The following is a 17,416-nucleotide window of genomic DNA, read 5'->3' as shown; positions in this document are numbered from 1 at the left end:
ACAATTCAGTTTCTGTTTCAAAAACAAAGTTGCTGGAAAAGGTCAGTAGGTCTGGCAGCATCTGTGAAGGAAAAAATCAAAGTTAACTTTTTGGGTCCGGTGACCCTTCCTCAGAACTGTTTCTGTTTCCCTCCATGCCTCAGAAATAGAGGAATTTCAGATAAAATGTCATAATTCAGAATGATATCTGAAAGGTAAGTCAAGCTGAGAGGTGATGGATAATATCTATGAGTGAAAGGCATTAGTTAAACAAAACTCAATTAATTACTCTCCAGCAAAACTAAGTCAAGTGGCTTGACAACTAAAGACAGCACTCATATGATTGCTGGAGTGTTTCAGTCTGAATAAATGAAAACAGCCTGGAGTACTGCAACATGCAATCACCAAAATAAAGATGGAACAGGATCATTTCTGAGGATGATGTGAATAATGAAATAGCCCTCATGTTCCATAGTTGTGTCTAATTCTATGCATTACATCACACATTATAGAACTGTGTTGTTGGCATAAATCTTCCCACATTTGGTTAAGCATCATTTTGACAGAGTTTGATGGAGGTTTTCCCTCAGTGACCCTGGCAGCTTTTCTCATGCATTCTTCTGCTGCTCACGTTATTAATCTGCTCACCAGGATATACATCTCACTCAATTGTGCAGTTGCGGAGACAGAATTGCTCACCATTGCCCTAACCTTCTACCATTGACTCTAACTGCATACCTGTTCACATATTACAAGCCAGGAACTGGCATTCAAAGCTTGCAGCTCAACTACTCTAAGGAAATGGATGCAAAAAATGTCGATACCCCACGTTTGCTGTAAGGCATTTGGAGGTGCTGGTGTAGGTGAATTCCTCCTTTCACCAGGGTGATTGTAACTTGTGAAAGCTCCACCTCCGCCACGGTGCCCTGTGCCCTCACATCCAATATCGGATCCCATCCTTATATTTGGAGTTTCACCACACTCATAGTCATTATCCCCTCTGTAGCCAGAGTAATGGCTGCAATTCAGAAACCTGAGTATCCAACTTTCCCCAATACAGCATGGACTGGCCACTCATAACCCCTGCTTAAGCTGTCCAAACTGCCCAAAGCCCCACCATTGATTGTGGCCCACTACCCCAGAATGGCTAGTGAGGTCAGCCCCAACTAAGGACAGCCTATGACATTGAGTGATGCTGCTACAACTCTACAACCTACAGGGTACACCCTGTACCCCTGGGCTGGTTTAATTTGACTTGACCTGCCAGACTGAAATCAATGATGCACTTGACTAAGTGTGTCAGCACCCTCTGATTAAACACAATCCTCCTTTACTCAACTACATATTTGATGTGGAGACTGGTGCATGCTGAAGGTTTGACATCAATGTAGCACAGTGACATACAGCAACATAGGTTAGTAGACGTGTTCAACATTTTGAAGGATTTTGATAGCATAAATAACGAAAAACTGTGTATACTGCAAGAAGGTCAGTCCCCAGTGGAGACAGATTTAGGTTAACTAGCAAAAGGGCAAAAGGGAAGTTGAGAATATTTTTTGTTAGCTGGTTGGCATGTCCGCACAGCTTGAAAGGGAAGTAGAAGGCTACTTAATGGTACATCTCGAAGATAAATTGAATAAATACTTAATGAGGAAACTTTTGCACAAGTATAGTTGAAGAAAAACCAAAAGGACTGCGGATGCTGTAAATCAGGAACAAAAACAAGGTTGCTGGAAAAGCTCAGCAGGTCTGGCAGCATCTGTGGAGGAAAAAGCAAAGTTAAGTTTTGGACCCGGTGACCCTTCCTCAGAACAGTGTGTGTGTATAGTTAAAGAACGCTGGAGCGGGACTAATTGACTGGCTCTCTCAATCAAGTGACACGGCCACAATAGGCTGAATGAAAGCAGATCCTTGTAAACAGTGAGACTGAACAATACACAAGTAGAAAGTAATTAATCAAAAGATTAAGCAGACAGTGTAATGGAGATTGGAGCAACAATGGACACATTGTTGGAAAAACTCAAAAATTATTTCCGATCATTGTGAATTGGATACCAACACAACAAACCATCCAAGAAACAATTTGTTTACTTTGTTCATACCCAAAAACACATGACAGCACTTTCATTCAATCATTTAATTCTTAAATAGCTCAGTTGCCAGTTTACTGATTAGTTGAAGTGGAGGAGCAGAAGACGGATCTCTCATTCTGTGGCTCTTCAATGAATTTAACAATTCAGTTCATGGCTAAGAGGTTGATGAGGTTCCTCCTGAATTTCACCCAGACGAGAGCATATATAATTGGATTAATACAGCTGTGCAGGAATCCCAAACTTTGAGTTGCAACTAGAGCCCTATCAATATGATTACGTTTCTCACAAGTATCAGCAATGAATTTGGTCCTCAACAGTGTATCGGTGAACATAGTAATATTGTACGGCAGCCAACAAATTACAAAAGCCAACACCACCACTGTGATTATACTCATGGCTTTATGTTTCTGAAATCCCTTTGTGTGATACCGTTTCAGGATTGTCACAATGTAGCAGAAAATGATGACAGCCAGTAGGATGAGAAAGCCAATAAAATGACGCAAAGACCTGATCTGCATTTTCCATGTTTCTCCTGGTTCGCCATCAAGTATCTCGTAACATATCTTTCTGTTGGAATTAGGGGGAGTATATTTGCCCTTATACAGAACCGGTAAAGACAGAAGAATGGCCAGCAACCAAACAGAAATACAGACCAGCTGAGTTCGAAATGGTCTGTTCCACCTGTAAGTCTGGTTGGAACAAATAGTTACCAAAAAAAAATAAATACTGATACAAGCCAGCAATAAAATCCCACTGTAGAAGTTAATCTCCTGTAACATGCTGATAATTTTACACATGGCATCACCAAACACCCAGCCAGATACGGCATCCACTGCCCAAAAAGGCAAGGTCACAGCAAAGAGCAGATCAGCCACTGCCAGATGTAGCAGGTAGGTGTCTGTGGATGATATGGTACGTCGATTATGAAGTAGGACAATCATTACAATAATGTTCCCTGTCACAGCAAGGAAGCACACCAGGCTATAGATAACAGCCAGAGCCGTGTTGATTGACTCATTCACTTCAGGCTGACAGGGCGACATGTCTGGATCAATAATGTAGTCGAAAGGAATTGTATAATTTTCAAATATATCAGCAAAGTCAAGATCGCCAAATTCAACCTTCTGGCTATCCATTTTCTGAAAGAAAGAAAATCAGGCAGTGAGGATAATATATAGACAATAGCCAGTGTTGTGTTGATTGATTTGTTTCCCATGGAAAACAGGAAAATGTGTTTAGATCTTCGTCAACTTCACCATGATCAGCATAATTGTCAAACAGGTTGTTTGATTTGTCCCAAGTCTCTTTCTGAAAGCAAACAGTAGTTGCAGCTAAAGACACAGAACAAAGCCCAACCTGAAGAAGTTACCCTCCTCCCTCCGGACAAACCTCAAGGGATCTCTCTCCCACTGCAACTCTCTCCGCCTCCCACTCTCTCCCTATTTATTTCAAAACCCACTTCCCCTCCCCCTTTTCTGATGAAGGGTCTAGGCCCGAAACGTCAGCCTCTCTGCTCCTATGATGCTGCTTGGCCTGCTGTGTTCATCCAGCCCTGCACCTTGTTGTCTCGGATTCTCCAGCATCTGCAGTTCCTACTATCTCCCTCCAAGCCAAAATATGACTCTTTTTTAAAATTTGCAACTAGGCACACACAGAGAATACTAAAGGCATGCAGGAACAAAGGGCTTATGAGCAGGAGTAGGCCATTTGGCCCTTGAACCTGCTTTGCCATCCATTAAGGTTAATTGGGTTGTGATTTTGCTGCCTGCCTCATTCTCACTCCCCTCCCTACAACCTCCTCCTCTCCCCTCCCTCACATAACCCTCATCTCCTTTGAATATTATTGAAACATTTCTGGTGGGTTCATGATACAGCTAAGCCGCAATGTGACTTATAAATTGGACTCAAGGACACTGCAAAGAGGTATAGACAAGTAAATTGAATGGACATCAAGGTGGAAGATGGGCCAAATTGGCCCTCTATCACTAGCATTTAGAGGAATGACATTTGAGCAGATGAAAGTCTAAAAGATCCTAAAAGTGCTCGACAGTGTAACTGATATGAAGTAAAGCTGAGAGATTTTTTCCCCAGTTGGTGCTATATCTTGTGGTCATGCCCATCAAAGCCTCTGAGATGCCATGGATTTACTAGCATCAATCCTTCTTTTTGAAATTTGTCTTAAGTTAATGACACCAAATGGGTTAAGATACCGACATGAATCTTTTTGCAGAAAATAGTCTCAATATTGAGAAACAGTGAAGGTTTATTACATTTAGTTCTGTGGATAATATTATGTGTTGATTGTAAAGGATGATAATCACTATGATCATGTTCCTTAATACACCAGACTATAGATAACAGCCAGAGATGTGTTGATCCAAAAGCCACTAACCACAAGGGTACGGGACTTATATCAGGGTGAAAGTAAGAGTACCAGTTACCAGACAAATCACTAGAGTCTATATAAGAGACAACAAGGTGCAGGGCTGGATGAACACAGCAGGCCAAGCAGCATCATAGGAGCAGAGAGGCTGACGTTTCGGGCCTAGACCCTTCATCAGAAAAGGGGGAGGGGAAGGGGGTTCCAAAATAAATAGGGAGAGAGTGGGAGGCGGATAGAAGAGGGATAGAGGAGAGGATAGGTGGAGAGGAAACAAACAGGTCGAAGAGGTGGGGATGGAGCCAGTAAAGGTGAGTGTAGGTAGGGAGTTAGGAAGGGGATACGTCAGTCCAGGGAGGACGGACAGGTCAAGGGGGCGGGATGAGGTTGGTCGGTAGAAGATGGAGGTGCGGCTTGAGGTGGGAGGAGGGGATAGGTGGGAGGAAGAACAGGTTAGGGAGGCAGGGACGAGCTGGACTGATTTTGGGATGCGGTAGGGGGAGGGGAGATTTTGAAACTTGTGAAATCCACATTGATACCATTGGGCTGCAGGGTTCCCAAGTGGAATATGAGTTGCTGTTCCTGCAACCTTCGGGTGGCATCGTTGTGGCACTGCAGGAGGCCCAGGATGGACATGTCGTCTGAGGAATGGGAGGGGGAGTTGAAATGGTTCGCGACTGGGAGGTGCAGTTGTTTATTGCGAACCGAGCGTAGGTGTTCTGTCTATATCATGGTTATGCTTTCCAGTCTTGAAAGAAACAAAAAATAGATCAGGAATTAAGCACTCATAAAGCCATATGTTGATCAAGGTTACTCAACATGGACTTATCCCAATAACAGTTAGAGCTTTCTTGAAATAATGACTGATGGGATAGATAAAGGATTTCTATTATATGGAATTTAAGAGGAAGCTTATTATAAAATTCATGCATCTATACATCAGACAATATAACAGAATTGCTGAAAAATTCTGCAAATAGTCTGATAAAACAATTGGAGTAAAGACAGATTTCTTGGATTGGACATGGTACACTCAGAGATCAGCGCTGGTGTGAGGTTAGATGTGTAGTTTATAAATATCAATATCATTTATTTTAGATTTTGAATTCTGAACTAGTGCATGGGGGTTTTAGCCTATCTGTATAAGTGGTTTTAGTCATTAACTTGTCAAGTCTTTCTGAAGCCATGATTTTAAATGTATACATATATTGACATAAAATTAAGTGGAATTCAGGGCTGTGAGGATACAAGGAGACTTCAGGGATATAAGTTGAGTATGTGGACATACTGGGAGATGGCAGAGGAATAGCAGCACAGCGTAAGGGTTCCTGCCCAGAGCTCATCTGCTCCATCCACTTCTACTTATTCTTCTTCTTTCTCTGCTTATTTTTTCACTTTAACCTTACTTACCTTATGTGGAAGCTCAGGCAGCTTCAAGGTATCCAGAGTATCTGATGCGGGTTTCTCCCCAGCAGCGGTGGAGGAAGTCAAGTTTGTGCTCCCGGCAGTGGAGGAGGGAGGCAGGAATGTTTTCCTGATGGTGGAGGAGGGAAGCGGGTTTGGGCCCTGTGCCCGGTGCAGAACCTGGCAGTTTCAGCAGTGGCTACATTGCTGAGATCACCGCAACCCAAACTCATGGAGGCGGTGTGGTCGGTAGAGGCAAGATGGTGATGGGCAGCATGGCAAAGGGGATCAAGCCTTCCTGCTGGTGTTGGAGTGGAAGGGCCCAGATTCAGGCCCATGGCCAAACTCCTAAGAAGGACTGCAATGTTGAACTTCTAATTTATTTATTTTCTACTTTTTTTTTCCTCCCCTTTATTCATTCACAGGATGAGGGCGTTGCTGGTCAGGCAGCATTTGTTGCCCAGAGGGCAGTTATGAATCAACAATTATGAGTCTGAAGTCACATGTAGGTCAGACCAGGTAAGGATGGCAGTTTCCTTCACTAAAGGACATTAGTGAACCAGACAGGTTTTTCCCCATGGACAATGGACAATGGACAATGGACAATGATTAGATTCTTAATTCCAGATATTTATTGAATTCAAATTCCACCATCTGCCGTGGTGAATCTGTGAGAATTGAACCCGGGTCCCCAGACCATTATCTGGGTCAACAGTCCAGCAATAATACCACTAGGCCATTGCCTCCCCTTTATATCTAAGATTTTATATCGAGGCATCTTTGTATGGCCCTGGGAATGCTGACTTTGTACATTTTTCACTATACTCATGTATCCCTGTACTTGAGTACACATGACAATAAAATCTAATTCTAATTCGCTGAAATACATGGCCAGAAGAACATAGGCCAAGGTGAGGTCCTACACTTCAGTGCAGAAAAGAGAAAGGCAGAGGATTAGTTAAATGGTCAACGGACCATTAACAAGGGTCACCAGATCTGAAACGTTAACTCTGTTGTTTTCTTCACAGATGCTGCCAGACCTGCTGAGCATTTCCAGCAACTTCTGTTTTTGTTCCTGACTTACAGCATCCGCAGTTCTTTCGGTCTTTATTTAAATGGTGATATATTGGGAGTTGTGCATGTATGAAGGGATTTGGGTGTCTTTGTACATCAGTCAATGAATATAAACAGGCAGGTACAGCAAGCAACTAAGAAGGCAAATTGTATGCTGGCCTCTGTTGCAGTAGGATCTATGTTCAAAAGTAATGATGTCTTTCTGCAGCTGTAGAGGGCTCTGGTTAGACCCTTCTTAGAGTATTGTGTGCAGTTCTGATCTCTCTACCTAAGAGTAGATATACTTGTCATAGAAGGAGTTCAGTGAAGGTTGGATGACAGGGCTGACATGTAAGGAGAGATCAGGTTGACTGGGTTTGTATTCATTAGGGTTAGAGCAGGGATCTCATTGAAATGTATAAAGCCCCAACAGGCAGCACGGTGGCTCAGTGGTTAGCACTGCTGCCTCACAACGCCAGGGACCTGGGTTCGATTCCACCCTCGGGTGACTGTCTGTGTGGAGTTTGCACATTCTCCCTTCGGGTGCTCCAGTTTCTTCCCACAGTCCAAAGATATGCAGTCTAGGTGGATTGGCCGTGCTAAATTGCCTGTAGCGTTCAGGGATGTGTAGATTAGGTGGGTTATGGGGAATGGGTCTGGGTGGGATGCTCCAGGGGTCAGTGTGGACTTGTTGGGCCAAAGGGCCTGTTTCCACACTGTAGGGATTCTATCCTATCCTAACAGGACTGTACAGGCTAGATACAGGGACGATACTTCCCCTGGTTGGGGAGTCTAGAACCAGAGGACATAGTCTGAGCATACAAAACAGGCCATTTAGGACTGAGATGAAGAAACATTTCTTCACTCAAGTTCATCAACCCATAGAATCGTCTACCACAAAAGGCTGTGGAGGACAAGTCACTGAGTATATTCAAAAGATATTGAAGGCAGCATATCCATACCCCTCATAAAATACTGAACAGCATTAGCCTGCTTTTGATTTAGAAGAATGAAGGGTTGACTTTTACTTACGAGAAGCTATAGTCTGGAAGGCTATAACGGGTCGGGTGCAGTTCGCAGAAGACCTGGCTGGGGTAAAATGTAAGACCAGTTTCTCCTGAAGAAAGAAATTAGCTTAGAACAGTTAGGAATAGGTTTTTACTTTGAAAATTACAGACCAGAAGTGTCTGGTTAGGAACTTGAAGGGCTTATTTGATGTTAGAAAGTTTAAGCTCAGTTTTGTCAATAATCAAGGAAAGGTTATTAACCTCTCAATATTAGGAATTGAAAGAAATATTTAAGTCAAGCCTACAGATATGATAGTGAAGGGCACCTTCTCTGGTATTTGAGTACTGTAAAGTGATATTGTTAGAATAGAAGGGATTTTATTTTGCCATGTGTTTTGAAATCTTTCAAGTTGTATTATATGTAAATAGCTTGGCATGTTCTATTTTATCTTCATTTCTTTTGTGCAATACAGTTCTGTTTTATTGTTAGAACCAAGCTTGCAGCATTGTGTGCTTGTGTTTCAACAAAAAAAACCACCACATTAAATTAAAATCAGCAAAATGTGGCTTATCAAGCCATATTCCAATCTGGGATCTGACTTCTTCAGTAGCAACATCCATTGAGATCATAACATGAGCCAAACTTTTCTTCTGAGTATGTATTTATACATTTAATTTCCAAGCACATTGCTTTACATGATCCTGAAGAATTTATTCCCAGTTTTCACCACACATCATCAAGAGATTTCCGAATTTCTAAACACAAAAATTAGGAACCGTATTGAAAACAACAAATGCTGGAGGTCACAACAGGTCAGACAGCATCCATGAAGAGAGAGAGCAAGCTAAAGTTTCGAGTCTACAAGAATCTTCATTCATCCGAGTCACCTAGACTCAAAATGTTAGCTTGCTCTCTCTCCCAAGCATCTGCTCCCAATATGAAGCGTTCCACTCCCAGACATTCCAGAAGTCATTCTATTTCAAGGACCGCAACTTCCCACCTCTGGTGATCAAAAATGCCCTCAACCACATCTCTTGCATTTCCCACATCTCTGCCCTCAAAAACCCTCCCCCCAACAAAAATAAAGACAGAGTCCAAAAACAGAAGTTGCTGGAAAAGCTCAGCAGGTCTGGCAGCATCTGTAAAGGAAAAAACAGAGTTAACGTTTCAGGTCCGGTGATCCTTCCTCACAACACTGGACCCGAAACGTTAACTCTGTTTTCTCCTTCACAGATGCTGCCAGACTTGCTGAGCTTTTCCAGCAACTTTGTTTTTGTTCCTGATTTACAGCATCCGCAGTTGTTTTTTTTTTATTTTTTAAAGACAAAGTCCCCTTGGTCCTCACATACCACTCCACCAACCTTCCCACCCAGGGTCTCATTCTCTGCCACTCCACCACGTACAATCTGAACCCACTACCAAAGAGATATTTCCCTCCCCACCCTTATCTGACTTTCGTAGGGACTGCTCACTCCGGGACTCCCTTGTACACTCCACACTCCCCACTTACCCCATCACACCCAGCACCTTTTCCTGAAACTGCAGGAGGTGCTACACCTGCCCCTACACCTCCCCCCTCACCTCCATCCAAGGTCCAAAGCAAACCTTTCATATCAGACAGAAATTCACCTGTACATCCACCAACCTGGTCTACTGTATCCGTTGCTTCCTATGTGGCCTCCTCTACATCAGTGAGTCCCCAAGTGTAGACTCGGGGACCGTCTCATAGAGCATCTACGCTCTGTACACAACAAACAACAACACCTTCTGGTCGCCAACCAATTTTACTCCCCCACCCACTCCCTGGATGACGTCCATCCTGAGCCTCCCACAGTGTCACAATGACACCACACACAAAATGGAGGAGCAACACCTCATATTCTGCTTGGGAATCTACAGCCTGATGGCCTAAACATGAAATTCACCAGTTTTAAAATCTCCCCACCTCCAGCCTCCTCCCATGTCCAACCCTCCCTCTCATCCCTGCCTCCTTGACCTGACACAACCTGTCCATCTTCTCTCCCACCTAACTGCCCCACCCATCCCACTGACCCAGTGACCAATGCCAACCACTCCCTCTAACCAAAATGGATAACCTCACACTTGTCTAAACTTTACCTGCTAAATTTTATCCGTTCACCTAACCTATCCATATCCATTTGGAAGTTTCTTATTTCTTCATTGCTTTCCCATCTACTTTAGTGTCATTTGCAGATTTAGGTGTACAGTACTTTCTATCCCTACATCCAAACCATTAATATAGATTGTAAATATTTAGGGCTTGAGGAACCGAACCCTGTGGCACCCCACTAGATAAATCTTGCCAATCAAAACAAAATTCATGCTGACTGTCACTTCTGTTGGTTAGCCAATTCTCCCTCTAGTTTTCGATTCCCCTAACCCGGGGAAAAGTCCTTGCCTACTTACCCTATACATGCCCCTCATGATTTTATGAACCCCTATAAGGCCACCCCTCAGCCTCTGACACTCCAAGGAAAATAGCCCAGCATGAGGATCCCAGGTAGACCATTTAGGATGGAGATGAGGAGACATTTCTTCACCCAAAGAGTGGTGAGCCTGTGAAATTCGTTACCACAGGAAGTAGTTGATGTCAAAACGTTGAATGTATTCAAGAGGCGACTAGATATAGCACTTGGGGAGAATGGGGTCAAAGGTTATGGGGAGAAAGCAGGATTAGGCTGTTGAGTTGGACAATCAGCCATGATCATGATGAATGGCAGAGTAGTCTCAAAAGGCCAAATAGCCTCCTCCTGCTCCTATCTTCTATGTTTCTATGTATCTATGTTTCTATTCAGGTTCTCCCTATAGCTCATACCCTCTAATCCTGGCAACATCCTCGTAAATCTTCTCTGACCCCTTTCTAGTTTCACAACATCCTTCCTATAGGAGATGACCAGAATTGCACACAACATTCCAAAAGTGGCTGAACCAGTATCCTGTACATCCACAACATGACCTCCCAACTCCTATACTCAATGCACTGACCCAAAAAAGCAAGCATACCAAACGCGTTCTTCACCATCCTAACTACCTACGATTCCACTTTCAAGGAACTATGAACCTGCACTCCAATGCCTGCAGTAAGACTTCCCTACTCTTATACTCTAACCCCCTTGATATAAGGTCCAGTATTCCATTAGCATTCCTGATTACCCACTGCACCTATGTGCTAGCTTTCTGTGTTCCGTGCTCAAGTACTCCCATGTCCCTTTGTGTTGCAGCTTTCTGCAGTTTTTCCCCATTTAAATAATATTCTGTTCATTTGTTCTCCCTTCCAAAATGAACAACTTTGCATTTACCCACATTATACTCCATTTACCAACTTTTTGACCATTTACTTAACCTATCCTCTGTAAACTGTTTAAGAACATAAGAACATAAGAACTAGGAGCAGGAGTAGGCCGTCTGGCCCCTCGAGTCTGCCCCGCCATTTAATAAGTTCATGGCTGATCTTTTTGAGACTCAGCTCCATTTACCCGCCCGCACACCATAACCCTTAATTCCATTACTGTTCAAAAATTTATCTAGCCTTGCCTTAAACACATTCAGCGAGGTAGCTTCAACCACTTCACTGGGCAGGTAATTCCACAGATTCACAACCCTTCGGGTGAAGAAGTTCCTCCTGACCTCAGTCCTGCTTCAGCTTCCCTTTATTTTGAGGCGATGCCCTCTAGTCCTAGTTTCGCCTGCTAGTGGAAACAACCTCCCTGCCTCCACCTCATCTATTCCCTTCATAATCTTATATGTTTCTATAAGATCTCCCCTCATTCTTCTAAATTCCAATGAGTATAATCCCAGTCTACTCAGTCTCTCATAATCCAACCCTCTCAACTCTGGAATCAACCGAGTGAATCTCCTCTGCACCCCCTCCAGTGCTAGTATATCTCTTCTCAAGTAAGGAGACCAAAACGGCACACAGTACTCCAGGTGTGGCCTCACCAAGACCCTATACAGCTGCAGCACAGCCTCCCTATTTTTAAACTCCATCCCTCTAGTAACGTATCTCTCTCAGAACCTGCCTTTCCATTTCTTTAAGTGGCATCTTCAAATTTGGCCACAGTACATTCACTTCCTTTTTCCAAGTCATTAATACCTATTCTAAACAATTGTGGTCCCAGCTCTGATCCCTACAGAACATCGCTGGTCCCCTAATCCCCACTTGCCAATTAGTCAATTCTCTATCCTTGCCAATATACTGCCTGCAAGACCATGGGCTCTCATCTTATAATTTAACTTGTTGCAAGGTGCCTTGTCGAATGCATTCTGGAAGTGCCAATACAATGCGTCTATTGGTTTCCCTTTGGTTCAGACTTCGTCAAAAATCTCAAATAAATTAGTCAGACATAATCTCCCTTTCATGAAGCAATGCTGCCTCTGTTTGATTAGATTATTATTTTCCAAATGAGCTTCTATTACTTCCTTAATAATTGATTCCAATACTTCTCTAACAGTAGATGTTGGGTTAATTGATAGTTTTTGCCTCACTCCCTCCTTTTTTTAAAGACACTTGGACGGCAAAATATGTTTTTGTAATGCTGTACTTTCTATAGATCAAAAACTAGTTCTAAGACATTGAGTCAAACACTTACAGCTTATTATAAGCTAAATGTTACGTACCTGTGGCCAATATCAGGATCTCCAAGAGTTTCTTCGCTGTAGAATTTACACACTTTACAACTCAGCTTCCCCTGTGTTTCCCCTCATGTCACATTAAATATATTTTATCTTTTGAGTTACGTAACTTCTTGTGTTCTTGATAAGCTTCATCACTGCTTTCACGCCCATTATTGAAATGTTCCTGGAGTTCTTAATGTTTATCTCTGATGGATGTTGTGCTCTCACAGACTGGTGTTAGTTACAGATAACATGAACTCTAACTAAAGAACAAAGAACAAAGAAAATTACAGCACAGGAACAGGCCCTTCAGTCCTCCAAGCCTGCGCCGATCCAGATCCTCTATCTAAACCTGTCACCTATTTTCCAAGGATCTGTATCCCTCTGCTCCCTGCCCATTCATGTATCTGTCTAGATACATCTTAAATGATGCTATCGTGCCCGCCTCTACCACCTCCGCTGGCAACAAGTTCCAGGCACCCACCACCCTCTGCGTAAAGAACTTTCCATGCATATCTCCCTTAAACTTTTCCTCTCTCACCTTGAAATCGTGACCCCTAGTAATTGAGTCCCCCCCTCTGGGAAAAAGCTTCTTGCTATCCACCCTGTCTATATCTCTCATGATTTTGTAGACCTCAATCAGGTCCTCCCTCAACCTCCATCTTTCTAATGTAAATAATCCTAATCTACTCAACCTCTGTTCATAGTTAGCACCCTCCATACCAGGCAACATCCTGGTGAACCTCCTCTGCACCCTCCCCAAAGCATCCACATCCTTTTGGTAATGTGGCGACCAGAACTGTACGCAGTATTCCAAAGGTGGTCGAACCAAAGTCCTATACAACTGTAACATGACCTGCCAACTCTTGTACTCAATACACCGTCTGATGAATGAAAGCATGCCGTATGCCTTCTTGACCACTCTATCGACCTGCGTTGCCACCTTCAGGGTACAATGGACCTGAACACCCAGATCTCTCTGTGCATCAATTTTCCCCAGGGCTTTTCCATTTACCACATAGTTCACTCTTGAATTGGATCTTCCAAAATGCATCACCTCGCATTTGCCTGGATTGAACTCCATCTGCCATTTCTCCGCCCAACTCTCCAATCTTTCTATATTCTGCTGCATTCTCCGACAGTCCCCTTCACCATCTGCTACTCCACCAATCTTAGTGTCATCTGCAAACTTGCTAATCAGACCATCTATACCTTCCTCCAGATCATTTATGTATATCACAAACAACTGTGGTCCCAACACGGATCCCTGTGGAACACCACTGGTCACTGTTCTCCATTTTGAGAAACTCCCTTCCACTACAACACTCTGTCTCCTGTTGCCCAACCAGTTCTCTATCCATCTAGCTAGTATACCCTGGACCCCATGCGACTTCACTTTCTCCATCAGCCTACCATGGGGAACCTTATCAAACGCCTTACTGAAGTCCATGTATATGGCATCTACAGCCCTTCCCTCATCTATCAACTTTGTCACTTCCTCAAAGAATTCTATCAAGTTGGTAAGACATGACCTTCCCTGCACTAAACCATGCTGCCTATCACTAATAAGCCCATTCTCTTCCAAATGTAAACAGATCCTATCCCTCAGTATCTTCTCCAGCAGCTTCCCCACCACTGACATCAGGCTCACTGGTCTATAATTACCTGGATTATCCTTGCTACCCTTCTTAAACAAGGGGACAACATTAGAAATTCTCCAGTCCTCCAAGACCTCACCCGTGCTCAAGGATGCTGCAAAGATATCTGTTAAGGTCCCAGCTATTTCCTCTCTCGCTTCCTTCAGTAACCTGCGATAGATCCCATCCAGACCTGGGGACTTGTCCACCCTAATGCCTTTTAGAATACCCAACACTTCCCCCCTCCTTATGCCAACTTGACCTAGAGTAATCAAACATCTATCCCTAACCTCAACATCTGTCATGTCCCTCTCCTCAGTGAATACCGACGCAAAGTACTCATTAAGGATCTCAGTCATTTTCTCTGACTCCTCGCATAACTTCCCTCCTTCGTCCTTGAATGGGCCAACCCTTTCTCTAGTTACCCTCTTGCTCCTTATGTACGAATAAAAGGCTTTGGGATTTTCCTTAACCCTGTTTGCTAAAGATATTTCATGACCCCTTTTAGCCCTCTTAATTCCTCATTTCAGATTGGTCCTACTTTCCCGATATTCTTCCAAAGCTTCATCTGTTTTCAGTCACCTAGACCTTATGTATGCTTCATGTCAGTATGTCAGTAATTTGTTCATTGCTAATTCAGAAAGCACACAGTTTCTGACCACCTCTTGAATTAGGTGATTCTAACTCAGCAACTGACACTAATGACTGTTCAGCTCCCTTTAGAACAACAGTAACACATAAAATTCTCAATCTGCAACTCAATACACTTTATCCCACCACAGCTTCTGTGAAGAAATAACAACATGGTGCTATTGCTGCTGAGTCAATGGAAGAAAGATTGGTTTGTGTGATGGACTGAGCTGCGTTCACAACTCTCTGTAATTTCTTGCCACCTTGCGCAGAGCAGTTGCCATACCATGCTGGGTAGGATAGGCTGCTTTCCATGGTGCATCTGCAAAGATTGGCAAGATTCATTGTGGACATGTCAAATTTAGATTTTATTGTCACATGTACTCGAGTATGGGGTACAAGATTACAGTGAAAAGTGTACAATGTCACCACACACTTAGGTCCAAAGTACCTAGGTACAAAATCTTAGTTACAGAAATAGAGAAATAAAGAGAGAAATAAAAAAATCAACACTCCAGTCTTCTTACCAAAAAAGTAGAAAAAGAAAGAAATAAAGTTAAGATTTCAAACATTACAGTCCTTTCTTAAGCCATGAACTTGCAGATGATCCAAGCTGGGATTCCCCTGGCTGCAGTCACAGTATTAGCTTGCCAGATCCAGCATTAAAGTGAGGTCAAAAGTTATCATAATGGTAGCTTTGGGAAGGAGTTATCGCATGGCAACAGGGTCTACTTTGAACAAAGAATCTTACAAAGGGGAGGCAATGGCTTAGTGGTATTATTGCTGGACTCTTAATCCACAGACCCAGGTAACGATCTGGGTTCAAATCCCACCATGGTGGAATTTGAATTCAATAAATATCTGGAACTAAGAGTCTAATGATGACCATGAATCCATTGTTGATTGTTGGAAAAACCCATCTGGTTCACTAATGTCCTTTAGGGAAGGAAACTGCCGTCCTTACCTGGTCTGGCCTACATGTGACTCCAGACCCACAGCAATGTGGTTGACTCTTAACTGCCCTCTGGGCAATAAATGCTGCCCTAGCCAGCAACGCCCTCATCCTGTGAATGAATAAAAATTTATATACAGCAAATTCAGTAAAAACAACAGCTGCAGATGTTTTTAGAAGACAGTTTGATAAAAGGTGTGTGAGAACAGATAGCATGACGTTTGTAGCAAACATGAATTAAAAAGAAACAGTATGATCCCACAACAGAGACAAGTGATAAGGTTTATTAATGAAAGAATTCTAACATTAGGTATAACTATATAGCTTTATTGAACTGATAGCACAACTTTTATAACAATTGGTAAAAATTAATATGCTTTTGTATGTCTAGTAATGAGGATAGTAAACTTTATCATTGAATTCAAAACATCCTGAAGTGATAGGCAAATATAACACAGGGAGAAAGAAACTGCTCACAGCTCATTAGGCAAAGAAAGCTAACTGTAGGTGTAACAATAAAACTTTACATATGACTAACTTCATATTAAAACTAATATTATGAATCTTAAGCAATTAGTAAGAGCTAACCTCCTTTTGTATCTGGAGAGTTTCTGAAGAAGGGTCCAGACCCGAAACGTCAGCTTTCCTGCTCCTCTGATGCTGCTTGGTCTGCTGTGTTCATCCAGCTCTACACCTTGTTATCTCCTTTTGTATCTCCTGTGATTAGGATAGTGAGAATATATGATGACTAACAGAATTTGATAGCAATAGCAATGAATAACTGAATTCAAGCAGTCCTTAGAGATGATCAAGTCTGAGAGTAAAATTGATGGGGTACATTGTAAGATCCCAAGACCTGATGATATAATGTCCCGTAAACATCATGAGGTCATGGGGGACCTGGGGATGTCCATAGGGGTGTCCATCATTGATCAGGTGTTTCACAAGATTGAACGTATAAATTAAGAGGGAAGGAACAATGACAATGTTGCATGTAATTATTGTATGTATAATGTACAAATATATAATGTAAAATGTATAAAAATGCCACATCCCACTGGAGAAATCAGAGTGTCATTGACTTCCCTTCTGATCTGAGCTTGTATTTAAGAGGGCGACTGGACCCCACGTGAAAGACAGATTTAGAGAAGTCTCTGGCCTCTCCCACATGTGTGGTAAAGAGCTCAAATTAAGATTGATTGTATTTCTGAACACAGAACTCAAGACTGCATTTGATATCACTGTCCCCATGCTTGGCATGCTTCCACCTGCACTGGCCTAAGACCCACCCAGGCATGCCAAGCTTTGCTGCTGCTCATAAGGATTCAGCCCCAACCATCACATCACCACGGACCGCCACTGCCACCATCCTTCACTGTTGCCATCAGCTACTGATGTCATCTGGGCTCATGCTGGGCCCAGCCCCTGCCATGTTCCATCACTGCCACTGCCTCCATAGCTCCAGTTTTACAAATGCTCGAGCTCTGTGCTGGGTCTACTCTCCTCCATACAGGTCTAACTTGAACTCTGTGCTGGGCCTACTCTCCTCCGTACAGGTCAAACTTGAACTCTGTGCTGGGCCTACTCTCCTCCATACGGTTCAAACTTGAACACTGTGCTGGGCCTACTCTCCTCCATACAGGTC

At 43.0% G+C, this 17,416-nt stretch overlaps 1 protein-coding gene across 1 annotated transcript; it reads right to left on the bottom strand.

Moving 5' to 3' along the window:
* Positions 1-2,049: 2,049 nt before the first annotated feature.
* Positions 2,050-12,955, bottom strand: LOC109927067 (C-X-C chemokine receptor type 2-like). Its single transcript, XM_048598547.1, has 2 exons — positions 12,556-12,955; positions 2,050-3,211 (listed from the first exon to the last, which is right to left on the bottom strand). Exon 2 carries the CDS (start codon positions 3,206-3,208, stop codon positions 2,216-2,218), a length of 993 nt encoding a protein of 330 aa, XP_048454504.1. The 5' UTR covers positions 3,209-3,211; positions 12,556-12,955; the 3' UTR covers positions 2,050-2,215.
* Between the last annotated feature and the right edge of the window lie 4,461 nt (positions 12,956-17,416).

The sequence above is a fragment of the Rhincodon typus genome, chromosome 7 (assembly GCF_021869965.1).
Source record: "Rhincodon typus isolate 14 chromosome 7, sRhiTyp1.1, whole genome shotgun sequence".
NCBI lineage: Eukaryota > Metazoa > Chordata > Chondrichthyes > Orectolobiformes > Rhincodontidae > Rhincodon > Rhincodon typus.
Note: the sequence above shows the minus strand (reverse complement) of the source record. Positions and strands in the feature narration are given on the sequence as shown.